The sequence below is a fragment of the Typopeltis vanoorti genome, chromosome 16 (genome assembly GCF_054136105.1).
Source record: "Typopeltis vanoorti isolate ZY-2024b chromosome 16, IOZ_Tvanoo_1.0, whole genome shotgun sequence".
Classification (NCBI taxonomy): Eukaryota; Metazoa; Arthropoda; class Arachnida; order Uropygi; family Thelyphonidae; genus Typopeltis; species Typopeltis vanoorti.
This window is the reverse complement of record NC_143564.1, coordinates 70450640-70464991: the sequence shown is the minus strand read 5'-3', so window position 1 is coordinate 70464991 and position 14352 is coordinate 70450640. Positions and strand designations below refer to the sequence as shown.

Here is a 14352-nt window from a genome sequence, read left to right as displayed (position 1 = left end):
TCACAAAAATCCTAAAAAAATGACCTAACTACCTGTTACAAACCACATAAGAAATTGGCATTCCTTATCTACACCAGGAAATACCAGCCACTTCCACTAGACCTACCTGGAGTATACCAGGTCTCTTGCAGCTGTAAACTGTCCTACTACTGCCAAACAGGCAGGGCAGCTAATATCATGATTTCCGAACACAAAGACCACATCGGTTTCACCAATACAGTCACTCAGGACTTGCGGACTATGCACTAGATACCCACCACAGAATACGCTGAAAGAAAGCCACTTTACAACACTGAAGCAAATATAAATATGAAAGATTGTTCTTGGAATCAGACTCAGCTTTAAAAAACTTCCCAAATCTCAACAAATTTGGGTGCATGAGATGGCCAGAAATTTGGGAAGCTTGCAACCTTAGAACATCAGCCAAGACCCAATTAAGCCTGCTAGGAGACACTTTTAGGACTCTTGGACCAACGCCAGTTGCCTTTTTCAGCCTCATTTGCTCGTTGTTAGTGCCTGCATGCACATATAGTTTTGTTCCCAGAAGATGGCAATGTAACATTGCTGAAATATATGAGAGTATTGATTAAAGTTTTTTAATTAATATTTTAGTTAATTTGCCATTTCCTGAAAAATTTAAAGTCATGTAACCAACGTATAAGTTTATCTACAAGGAGGTTTTTATAATAATAATAATAATAATAATACACTCTCCATCCCAAAACAAACTGAACTTTTCGAAAATAGAAGAAACTAGTGGCACCACCTGTTGTGTCTTTTTGTTGTCAAAAGCAGCAACCTTCATTAGTGTTGTGTCAACTGTTTATGAAATTTGTTTCATTAGAAGCCGAGTTATAGTGCCAAGAGCGACAGTGTATTTTCATGAACAGTCAGAAAATGAGTTTCAAACAGAGCTGTGATTGACTTTTGTGTTAAACTTGGTAAACGTTTTACTGAAATGCAAATGCCTCAAAAAGCATACAGTGATGAATGCTTATCCCATACTCAAGTTTACGAGTGGTTTAAGCGATTTCAAAGTGGCACTGAGACACTTGAGGACAACGAAAAGCCGAGCCATCCAAAAAATGGACTGAGCAAAGTTAGCATCCAAAAAGTGCTTAAGCCAATCAAAGAAAACCCGAAATCGCCCGTGAAGTTGATTAAATATGAATTGGGGATTCCAAAATCAACTGTGCACAACATTTTGAGCAAGAGTTTGGACCTTCAAAAATTGAATTCACGATTTGTTCCCAACAAGTTGACTGACAACCAAAATATTTATCGAATTTAACACTACGAAGACCTCATTAGAACTGCTCGTATGGACTCAAACTTCCTTGAAACGATTTTTACTGGTGTTTTAAGTATGAGCCCGAAACAAAATGCCAGAGTGGGCATCCGAAAAAAAAATTGCTTGGAGAAGTCAAAGGTAAAGCCGATGCTTATTTGTTTCTATGATTCCAAGGGCATCATCCTCAAAGAATTCTTTCCGCCTGGCCAAATGGTCAATGGCACGTTTTATCTCAAAGTTTTGAAGCGATTGATAGCAAGAATTCATCGCGTATGACATGAATATCGTGATGCAGGCAGCTGGTCACTTTTGCACAATAATGCATCGTTCAAACATTGTGGGACAGTTTTTGAGCAAAAACCAAATTTATTTGTGTGTCTCGCCGTATTCATCTGATTTAGTGCCCTGTGACTTCTTTCTCTTCCCCCGACTTTAATTGCCGATGAAAGGAAAGCGATACGACACTACTGAAAACGTTCAAGGGGCAGTAACCACGACCCTCAACAGTATCCGAAAAAACCGATATAAAAAACTCATTTAACGAATTAATTGACTGTGCCAAACGCTGCATCGAAGCTGAGGGAGAGTATATTGATTGAAATAAATGATTTGAATAATTATAATTGGCCTGTTTTATTTTCTATCAAAAGTTCGGTTTCTTTTTGGACAGAGGGTGTAATGTCTGGGATGTTGGTAAACTGCTTAGTTTTTTTTTTGTATGGAATTTTATTTTTTAGGCTTTTTTGATACTGCAATTTGGTATATTGCTTGTTTAGTGTTTTCGCTAACTCATATTCCATATAAATTTAATCACATGGCTTTGCTACCAGTTTTGCTTATTTTGTTATCTACCTCCAAATTTAATGTTATCTTCACTAAATATTGTTTCCAAAACAGATGAAATATTTATTCTCTTTTTATAGGTTCTCCACTGAGAATGCAATTCATTTTCCTTGTTCCTGCCTATTTTCAATGTCTTATTTCTGATTTTCATATTGATTCGTTACAGAAGTTATTCAATTCTGAATCACTGTTTAGTTATTCTGAGTTCTAAAGATTTGTACTGGATTTGGTGATGTTTGACATCAATATATCATTCAAGGGTCAAAGCTAGATAACTGGCAGGAGACCTCCTCAATACACTGAGTTAGTTTTGCATTAGGAACATCCACTTAATAACATGCTGGTCCACCTCTCTGTGCAATCATGACTCGCAGATGCCTAGAAATAGATTCCACAAGGTGTTGAACATCCTCCATACCCACGTCCACAGTCGGATCACACTCATTCCTAGGAGGAGGATCAGCAGTTCTCACATCCCATTCTAGTATATCCGACACATTCAATTGAGTTAGTCAGGGGAGTTTGGAAGGCCAAGGCAATGTAGCAAATTTGTTGTCTCCCTCTAACCACTCAGTAGTTGTACAAGCCCAATGACACGGTGCTTTGTCTTGTTGAAAAATGGCACTGTGGTCAGGGTAGACCTCCTGCAGGTATGGATGAAGAAGATTCGCTTGCAGGTCCATGTAGTGTTCACCATTCAGTGTTTGTGGGATGATGTAGGGGGGTATGCCAGGAAAAGCTCTCAAGACCAAATGTGCAACCAGAGGATAGGGCTTCATGCTATTTATGCCAAATACGAACCTGGCCATCAGCAAGAAACAACACATCATACCAGCTCACCTTCTTCCATCTATCGAAAGTCTATTGCTGACAATCCATGTGAGGCATTGTGTGTGATGCCTGGCCATCACAAACAGACACCAACAAGGGTACCCTTGTTGGTCTCTGGCTATGGAACCTCAGGCAAAAGATACAGCACATGGTGCATGTGGAAATGGATCGAACTGTCCCACTGTTGTACCAGTGGATGAGCTGTGTGACTGTTGCACGTCATCGCTGGCACCCATAGCTCACCTCTAGAATCAATCTCATCTATGGATGACAAATAGGAGTCTTTCTACTGGATGTCTGTAGTTAATTCAGTCCTGGTACATCCCTGAAATAGTAGTATGGGAGCAACCAACAAGTGCGACTGTTTCTGAAATATTGGCACCTGCCCTATGGGCCCCCAACTATCTGCCCATAGTCAAATTGGATTACATTGCCACATCTCCCCATTACTGGCAAATGTTTATTGATTATGTACAGAGGATAAGTGTGCCCATTTATAGTAACCACACATGACATTGATAGCATGTGGTACTTTGTCATTGTGCCAAATATGTAAATGGGGGGGGGGAGCCTAATGCAAAGCTAACTCAGTAATAGCCTTTAAAGAAAGAACAGAGAATGATTGGAACTTATGACCTAATGTCTAATCCTCATGTGGTGCACCCTGTTAGTAGATACTTGATGAATAGTGAAATGAATGGATCAGTTTGATCCCATATTGGTTTAAACCAGAAACATGTTAAGAATTCAAATAAGGAAATATAGTTTAAAAAAAAAAAAAAGGGGGGGCACTATTTTTTGTATGGGTAGAAGTAGGGCGAACATTGAGCTATTGGAACAAACTCAACACCAGCAGAACTGAAGATAGGCATCAACAGGAAAGATTAACAAAAAGAAGTCAAACATTGGCAGAAGTACCAGATGCACATAATTACTGTCACTTAGACCAAAACGGGCAAGATCCTGCTAAATAATAAATATAGGATATATTCAGGTAATAGCGAGACCTCAATAAAGGTTGAAACCAATCTGGGTAGTGGTTCCTTCCCGTAATGCACAGCCTTATACATATCAGAGGATATGTGCTTTGAAGATGGGATATTAAGGAAACTGATGTGAAGTTGTCAGCCTACATACAAGTAGCCTAGACATGAAGATACTTCATGCACAACTTTGTTTGCTTACACTTAGTGAAAGGATTAAACAAAAATATAATTTCTTGGCAAGTTTAAAGTAATTTATAACCAAGTGAAAAAACATTCTACATTTCTAATCCAAAAGAATTTTAATTATCAAGTTACACTTTTTGCTACTTATATATGGGAATTGTGATTACTGCATTAATTCAAACTTCTTAATTGATAGGCACTTTCAAGTAGTTATTATATTTATGTGAATATAACTTGTACTTTTTTCCCCAAAATTAAAGTTAAAAAATTGTGGTGCAAGATATATGTGGGGATTTTCAGGAAAAACCTAAATTGATGTTTATAATGAAATTCTCAACATTCATTATAATTTATAATTGCTCACATTATTTATAAAATGAATACATTTAAATTTTAATTCTCAACTTTATTTATGCGATCTGCTGCTCAACTTCATCACGTAATATATATTGAATCTACAATGCTTCTGTAATTCAATTAAAAGTTTTAATCCAAGTCAATAGAGATGCTTGTTTTTAAAAAACTCTTAACAATTGAGACATGATTTCTGGCAAAATCGTGTTTTGAGCACTCAAAATCCAGTCGCACAACGATGGTCTCTTAATCATCCCTGCGGAGTCAGGTCAAAGCTGCCAGCTGCCATCCGCTCCATGTAAAAATTGCGTATGTAGTCCTTGAATGGTTTGTTGACCGATACATCCAAGGGCTGTAGACAAAGTAGACCACTAGGAATAATGGCCACATTTACTATTTCAGGTCTTAAGTGTCCATGGAAACTATCTGACACGAGGGATAATTTGTCCATGCATATAGTTGCTGCTGTATTAACAAAAGATTGTGCAATGCAATGGCAAGCCAACGATTGTAGATTTGAAATACTGATTCTCTTCAATCAAATTCCAAAATATCTGAAACTGCCATAACAACATTCATTATCTATTTCTTAAGTTTTAAACTTTTTCGTGTGTGAAGTACATGCAAAACTTTAATTTTTTTTCTTAAAGTAAAATCAGGGGTGCAAGATATATACGTGACTTATATTTGAGTAGATATGGTATGTGGTCAAATTTCAAAATGGGGAATTGGACAATGAAATTTATATTTATGATCCCACAGAAGATTCCACTAAAGAAGTGAAAAAAGATGTTGAGTCAGTAAAGAAAGCAGTTGACAAAGAAAACTGAAAAGCTGGTCTTTCTAAAACAGCACAGTTGGAAATGCCAGACAGAAATGGGAAAATTTGGAGAAAAGATAATAGTAAATGTATCTGCTGGATACATTTACTATTATCTTCTGGTTCAGTATATGACCCAAATAAAATAGGAAGTGATTTGTTATTGTATGCAGGATAAAAATGAATACTATAATAAAGAAAAATATATAAGAAAGTTTCAATAACTGAAAAATGAGTAACATTCAGAGGTAAACTGTAAAAAAAAAAAAAAAAAAAACCGGGAGTCTCAGTAGCAAATTCTGAAGAAAACCCATTCAACTAGTGAGTCATGTAGCAAAGCTGTTTACAAGGATAGAAAAATCCAAACAAGTCTTGAGGGGGGGGGGGGGATTGAAAATCCCTGATAAGTCAACAATAGCTGCTCTGAGAAAAATATATTTAAGAGAGCTATGTATAAAGTCATGAGAACACTTGTAAGAACACAGAAGGCAAATATCATGAAGTGGCAAAATGTTCTGGAAACCACTGCAAAATTTTGAAATGGAGGACATACTGTAAAAGGAATAATCAGAGCTGATAAAGATGTAAAATGTAATGCTAATGTAAAAAAATTTAATATTCTGAAGAAAGGATAATACTTTGAAAGATTATTAAATGGGATTAACAGTGATGAATGTAATAGCAAATATTCAAGATGAATGTATGTAGGAGTACTTATCAGAATGAGATAGAAAAAAAAACCATCAGAACACTGAAAGACGTGTGAAAAGACATGAGTAGATAATTTGGCCAGAAAATGCTCAAATATGGAGGTATAAATTATAAAGTTTTACAGTGGCTACTGAATAATTTGGAAGGCATAGTCAGAAGGTCGAATTATGGATAACTGGAGTTCTCATAGTTCCCATCTATAAAAAGGTAAATAAAACAATGGGAGAATTAGAGTAATTGCTCTATTGAGTGTTCTATGTATTACTTATGCAAGCATACCTTTTAAGTTTAAAAAAACTGTTGAAGAAAATCTGACAAAACAAGCTGAATTTAGACCAAATAGGGGTTGCCAAGATCAAATTTTTGCTTTAAAGACAAACAGTTGAGAAATCAAGTGTAGATCAGATCAAACAAAAGCATGTGACAATGGTCAAAAAGGAAAGTTTTCAAAACACTACACTTATGTGGTCAATGGAACTATACATAGCAATAAGAATTGAAGAACAGGACGGTGTAATGTAAAATCAGGTACAAGACAAAAGTGCACATTATTTCCACTCTTATTCAATTAATTTATATGGATAACATAATGAAAGTAAGTAGCATTAAACTTAACAAAATCAAAACATCCAATTCAGCTCTTTATATAGATGATGTTATACTCTTAAATCCTGTGGACTTCAGGGTTCTTTAACTGAATTAAAAGCCAAACTAAAATCAGCAATTAAAAGGCCAAATCCATGAAAATAGACAGAAACATGAAACCAATGCCATTCTTGGTGAGTAAAATATTTCAGATATTTAGGCAATTTTTAGTGAACATGGTAAATTAAATATGAAAATAAGCAAAGCTGGTATGGTTGGAGTCAAATGAATAAATTCATATGGAATAAGATAAATTAGCCAGAAACACTAAATTAGATATTAAAAAACAGTGTTCAAATTAGTTTTAACTTATGGATCTCATCAACATTAGGTTGGAAATAACAGTTGATCAAAGACTAGTCAGATATCCTCTAATCTGATCAACTTACTTCACCAACATGTATTTAAATTTTTATATTAAAGAATTTTGTTATAGTAAGTTTTTTGTTCCATCTAATTAATAACTCTCTGTAACTGATGGTTCAGTTTTCCATGTCTAATTTTGCAGACATTTTGCCTATGTCATTCCATTGAAAACAAATCTCATTCAAGAAGTTTTTGTTTAAAACTACACCTATACACACCATTCCCTGATCGATTTGGAAAAAATACAACAAATCATTGAAAAGCACTCACTTTCCATTCATCTCCTAAGGCATCTGCTTCTACCTCCTGTCCCATTCTTTTCTCATAAAATATCCGCAGCTTCCTATCATCATCAACTTCAATCAGCTTCTGACAGCCAGTTGCAGGATATGAAATATTTAGCTGAAATAAGAATAAAAAACACTTGAAATGGCTATTATGTTTCATTCTGGAGAATATGAACAGCACAAAAATAGCTTGCTTATTTTCATGTTTTAAAAAAAAAAAACCTGCAGGTTCAGCCATAATTCCTTTTGGATAATTTATTTCACAGGGATTCTATAAAAAAGAAATATTTTTATGTAGGGTTTCAAACATATTTAAGAAACTGTGCTTAGAGCCACCAAAACAATTTACAGAATATAATTTTGGAATTTACAAGTGGTTGATAATGTGATTACAAACAAGCTATAACATTTTTAAGGTATACAAAGCAGGCTTGAAAAATTGCTCCCCGTGACAAGCAAGGATTTTTAAAAAAAATTAGAAGATCGTTTAATTTCAATTTCATTTATGTAATGTGGATTCTTTTTTACATTTCATGTCAAACAATTTTTTTTTTATTATTACTGATTGGTCATAATGGACTATGACCAATGACAGGATAGAATATACGTACATCATTTAATCTTTAATGTAGTGTTTATTAAACTGTGTTCTGTGGAACCTTGGAGTTCCACAACACTTATTCGATATAGCTTCTGAAAAAATTCATTTCAGAAGCTATTCTTGATTCAAATGTTTTGTAGGTTCATAATTCCTCTCTGATAAGTTATGAAAATGTTAACAGGGATTCCAGAAAAAAAAAAAAAAAAAATATATATATATATATATAGTTTCAAAAATATTTAAAAAAGTGCTTTGGAGAACCTTCAGTCATATTGCGAGGTAAATGATTAATCATGACATGGCAACCCTAAAATAGGCAGACAGCAGTAATTAACTTATTTCTCACAGTGATGGAATATACAGAATTTGACTTAAATAGTGGATGTTAAAACTTGGACGTTGAGAAAGAAGTATTTATTCTGCCAAATGTTTTATTTACATGGGTGGTCTGAAAAGTTCTTGTCCTAACAATGAAAAAACGATTATATAATCGCTCTTAAGACTAATACATTTATTCCAGCGATACTCCAGCACCATTATCCCGTTCCTGTAGTGGTTCTCAGCAAGATCTGCAAAATATCCCTCTACAGCTGCAATCACCTCTTGATTCAAAGAAAAACGCTGACCACCAAAACACCGATGCCATGACCTTTCCTGGTGAAACTGACTGTCTTCTTTGGTGTTGAACCGGCTTCTGCCCACTTTTGACTGCTGTTTGGATTCTGGTGTGTATGGTGAATCCAAGTCTCATCCATAATAATAAATCGACGCACAAAACAGTTTTATTCTTGTTAAAACACTCCAAGCACTGTTCAGAGATTTTCATGCGAGTGCGTTTTTGATCTGCTGTGAACAAGCACAGCACCCATCTTGCGCAAAGCTTTTTCACTGGCAATTTTTCATGCAAAATATATCCTGCATGTTCTTTTGAAATGCCTATAGTCTCAACAATTTCACGCACTTTGACTCACCAGTCATCCACTACCACTCGATCAATGATTTCGGGTGTTGTTACACTTTTTGGATGTCCTTCAAGTGGATCATCTTCAAGGCTGTACGGCCACATTTAAACTCGGCAGCCCATTTCTTAATTGGTCGAAAACGAAGGAGAAAAGTGCCCATAAACTTTTCAAATGGATTTCTTTTGGCATTAAACCTTCTTTTACAAAAGAATTTTATAACCACATGATACTAATTTTATCCATTTCAAGGGATACAGACAACTTTTCCTTCAAAAAGCTGTATAAAACAAACATGATTGAATGACTTGCAATTTCATGAATGCTTATGACAGATGTACTACCAACTTAGAAAAAAAAAATCTTGCTGATAGTGTTGCCATTTATGGTTGAGGCCGAGAACTTTTCAGACCACCCGCATATATTGATTCTAAACTAAATGTTTTTTTTTTATTATTATTTTCTGGATTGCCACTGTCATAAAATCAAGTGCCCTTTTCTGCCATTAGAAATGAAACTTAACATTTATAAATGACAGCAGAAGTCTGATTTTTTTTCTATAAGTATTTCAAGTTGGAAGCAAGAGTAGTAAAAAATAGTTATTATTGATAAATAGTTTAAATTAATAAATAGTTATTAATTTAAAACATAAATAGCCTTGTAAATATGCATGTTTTTTTTTCACAAATTAATAAATGAACTAATATAGAAACATATTTGCTTCAACACTGGTATTTGTACTGTATAAAAAATTAGCAGCACTAAACAGACAGATCCGAGATTAAACACATAACTATGATACAGTTGTTTTTAATCCAAGATCTGGTCTCAAGTGAGTCAGGCATGTACTCAAGTAGTGAGTACTTGCCTGACTGGTAAGATAAACAAAAAATTTTCAAGCCCTGTGCATAGAGCAATGTGAGACCATTTTATCCAATGTGCCGAAGTAAAATAAATATAATTCAGCATTTAGGATTTTTAGTAAATATCATTAAATTCTCTTTTAACTGAACATTTTACACACACACACACACACACACACACACACACACACACACACACACACACACACACACACACACACACAGTAAAAGCCCTTAAATAACAGACATAACTCTAAAACAGGGAGGACAATCGTTTTTTTTTTTTTTTTTTTGCAAAGTCATTTTTGATCTAAAAAAATCCAAAAAGCTGCATTTGAGCTCAAGAAAGTTGGGAGGAGAAAAGGGAGTTTTATTAAAAATGGAACAGAGCAGGAAGGGGTTTTATTTTAAAAAAATATATTTTAAAATATTATTAAATAGTAAAAAAAAAAAAACATCCAACTGGGTATTTTAAGGTGACTTTTACTGCTGAACTTTTTGAGTCTCTCAAGATCAGGCAAGCATGCTATAATTTACCTTCAAACATGCTGAGGACTTACATTATTCAGATAGTTTTTTTATTTATTAGATTTATTTTTGATATAGTTCATTCTGAAAATATTTACTCAGAGAAATAAACCAAAAATTGAGAAGTCCGAATGCAAAATATTTTCAAAATTATATATTTGTCCGGTAAGCTGCTAGATGCATAGAACACAATTCAGTTGCATTAAATTCATGGATAAGTGTTTGTTATATAATGAAATGGAGCATTCACGACTAAACACACACACACACAACCACAGTAGCAAGGTTTTTTTAATAAATAAATATTTCATCCTAAGTATCATAGGACATCTTCAGTACAGTTGATTCAAACAATACTAGGAATTACATACAGTTAGGGTGCAAGCTTACAATGGAATCCCTCTATGCGTGCAGTAACGTATTATAGAATTAAATTAAAATAAAATTTTAATTTAATTCTATAATACACAATTATTTTACACAATTTAGGATGACAATTTCCCAGACTTTGATAGTAAGAACATCATTATAGTTCAAATTAGGTCTGTGACGTAGGACTTCAGCACTTTATATAAACATTAAGTTTATATGAAGATCTATGCAGATGACATCTTTGCTGTCTGGGGTCATTCTAAACAAGAACTACACTTATTTCTAGATAAAATCAACCTTCTTCATCCTCACATCAAATTTGCACAAGGAAAAGAATCTCCATAGGGTATCTCCTTCCTGGATGTACACATCCAAAGAGAAGAAGATGGTTCCATCTCCACTTCCATCTATTATAAGCAGACGTTTTCAGGATGCTACATTCACAATTCTTCAGCTCATCATCCATCTCAAAAATTTGGCATCATCAAATCATTAATAACCAGAGCACACAGATTCTGCTCCTCCGAATAATCTTTAAACCAAGAATTGGAAATAATCAAAAATACCACCATACAAAATGGATACAATCCAAAAACTCAAAAATCATCAGTCACTTCCCCACACATCAACCTAGATAAGAGCAAACCCATAGGATTCCCATACCTTATGTCAAAGCATCTCCAAACATCTTTCAAAAATTATGAAGAAATATAAATTGGCTGCTACCTACAAACCAATCAACCAAATCTACAATTGGTTATCTTCTCCTAAAGACAAACTCTCACCTCTGATGCTACCTGGCATGTACGTAGTCCCATGCTCCTGTAAATTGTCCTACTATGGATAGACAGGTAGATCCATTAGCAAATGCATTTCGGAACATCAAGACCATATCCTTCTTATCAAACCACAGAAATCTGGCCTCGCACAACATGGAATTGAAAACCTAAACCATAGGATCCATTTGAAGAAGACCAAACTTATACATAGATCTTCATATAAACATGAAATTTTATAGAGTGCTGAAGCTCTAAGTCACAGATCTAATTTGAATGGAAAATTGTCATCCTAAACTGTGCAAAATAATTTTTATATGTGTTATCTCATTTTAATGTAATCTTTTTTTTAAATCCAGATATATTTTAATTTAATTCTATAACACGCTACCGCATGCATAGAGGGATTCCATTGTAGGCATGTGCTCTAACTATATGTAATTCCTAGTATTATTTGAATTAACTGTTTGAATTTACTGAAGATGTCCTATGATACTTAGGACGAAATATTTACTTATTAAAAAAATCTTACTATGGTTGTGTGTATGTTTAGTCATGGATAAGTGTTTTGTTCCTATTAACTATTTTATGCTTGCTAACCCTGCAATGATTAACCTTCAGCACCTTGTAGTATGTGTGCTCTGCTCATGATGTGCAGGCAAACTAAAGCGTGAAGTGTTTGCAGCATGTTCTTGTCGCAAGTGTATGCTAAAAGGAGCCACAGAGCTGCACAATGCTGAACCATGCTCTAAAATAATGGTAAAATTCTGCATATTATGTTAATTTGTTAGTTATAAAAGCTATGAAGATTGGTTAATACACATCCGTTCTGAATCATTTGTTTTGATACTATAAAAGTGACAAACAGAATCAGGTTAGGCACCTTTTTCATTCACAGAGTCTAAGACTTCAAAATACAAATGCAAAACATAAGTTCAAATGGGAAGGAGTGGAGATGTGTAGCACAATCATCTAACCTAGTCTAGCCTACAACTTCCAGATAGGATTACATCATATGCCAATCCTGTCATTAACAACTTCCTATTTGACAATTTAATTTCTTCATTTTCGTCTGTTACTTGTCTGGTTTGATATTCCCATATCTTACATATTGATCTTCTAAGGCACTACAGCAACAATCTACTTGGATCTTGGTCTTTCTCTAGATCTTTTCCTACTCCTTTTATAATTGCTTGAAACATTGGTAATCTCTGAATTCTCCTTCAGTTTGTATAATGGCCTCAGATTTCACTTCAATTTTTCTCAAACTACCTGCAGTCACTTTGATAACTGTTTTAACTCAATTCCACAAGTTAGAACGTGGTTTGGGTCTGGTCTCATACACTGCTAGCGTTGGTTAATTTCTTATTCTGAAAAATTTATTCAACTGGCTCCCCACCTCAGCAGTTTTGCATATTGTATTATCTAAATGCATTATCCAATTTCCAAATTTAATTGGAAATGTTAACTAAAAATTGTCTAAATAGATGCAATGTTTTATTGTTCTGCAGGTTCTCCACTGAGAATGCAGTTTTTTCCATGTTCCTGTCTTTTTTATTGCTGATTTTTCAATTTGTTATAGCCAATTGAAAAACTGGCTAAAAACTTGCTGCATTGGTCAATCATCTACATAACATATGGAGTCAGATTTATTGCTATCCAATATGAACTACAATAGCTGTAGCTTGCATTTTGTCTTCACTGATTTCATAGTCATCTCCTTCAATTCTAAATACAATTTTAGTCTCCATTATGGACTATTCCGCATTTATAGTCTTTTTACACCATATAACTGTTGTATTTTGAACAGCTTTGTCTTGCATTTTACATACCTTTTCCAGGTCTAAAAAACTTACACAGACCTTTACATTTCCATTATTTCTCGACAATGTATCAAAGTAAAAATGTGGTCCTAATAACCTTTATCTGATCTGAACCCCGCTTTTCCCAAGTTTCTCTTCCATGTTTTTTTCTTAGTATTTTTCAGAATGCTTACTTAACTTACCTTACTAGAGCACGCAGTTACAAAATTCTTCTATATTTACAATTTTTTTTAACTGATGGATAGATACTTAGCATCAACAAACTGCAAGTGATTCCATTTCTACTCGATCTGCAATTTGACCTTCTGACTGAGTCTTCTGAATTATACTAATGTAGCAGCTGTAAAACTTTTATAACTCCAATATTTGAGCATTTCTAATTGATTATATAATACCATAAAACCAATCTTAGCTGCCTTTCAACATTTCAGGTTTTCAAAGTTTTTTTTTCCATTAAGTAATGATATATTCTCCTGATTGCATTTCTCTTGAATATTTTCTACCACTGACCTGTCATTGCTTCTCATTTTAACAATATTTCAAAAATAATTACTTCAGATATCCATATTTATCTTCAACATTAGTTACTGCTATCATCTAGGTACATTTGATTCTTTTTACTGCATTTTTTCTTCTAAAGATAAACAGCCTCCAACATTTTTATCTTCCATATTCCTATACTTTCTCTGATTTTGTTCAGCAAAATTACAACTTAGTTTCTTACATTTTCCTCTGTACTCATGCACATGCTAACTTACTTGCCAGGAACTTTCAATATGATTTACTTCTTTATCAAGACTTCCTTTAACTTCTTTTACTTATTTTTTATGTGACTTCCATTTATGAGTGGCTGTAAACCTAAAGAACCACAGATAGGCTATGGATTTTTTTTCTACTTTTATTAAATATACATAAAGTAGCGAACATATTGATCTGAATACTCACATTTCGAAAAAAAATTTTAATACATACATACATCTTCAAGGCCCACTCTTCCTAATTGGGTTGTGGGGGCAAAAGCTGCAAGAGGAACTTCCAATGGTCACGATCTTCTGTCACCAAGTTCAGGTGTTCTGGTGGGATTCCCAAATGTATCCACCCAAGGTTTTGGAT

At 34.2% G+C, this 14352-nt stretch overlaps 1 protein-coding gene across 1 annotated transcript in view; it reads right to left on the bottom strand.

Moving 5' to 3' along the window:
• Window positions 1-14352, bottom strand: part of LOC150098113 (small ribosomal subunit protein eS6-like) — a 62797-nt gene that overhangs the window by 37660 nt on the left and 10785 nt on the right. The window contains exon 2 of the mRNA XM_090406014.1: window positions 7301-7432. Within this exon, the coding sequence (XP_090262140.1) occupies window positions 7301-7432 (132 nt within the window). The remainder of the gene's footprint in view (window positions 1-7300; window positions 7433-14352) is intronic.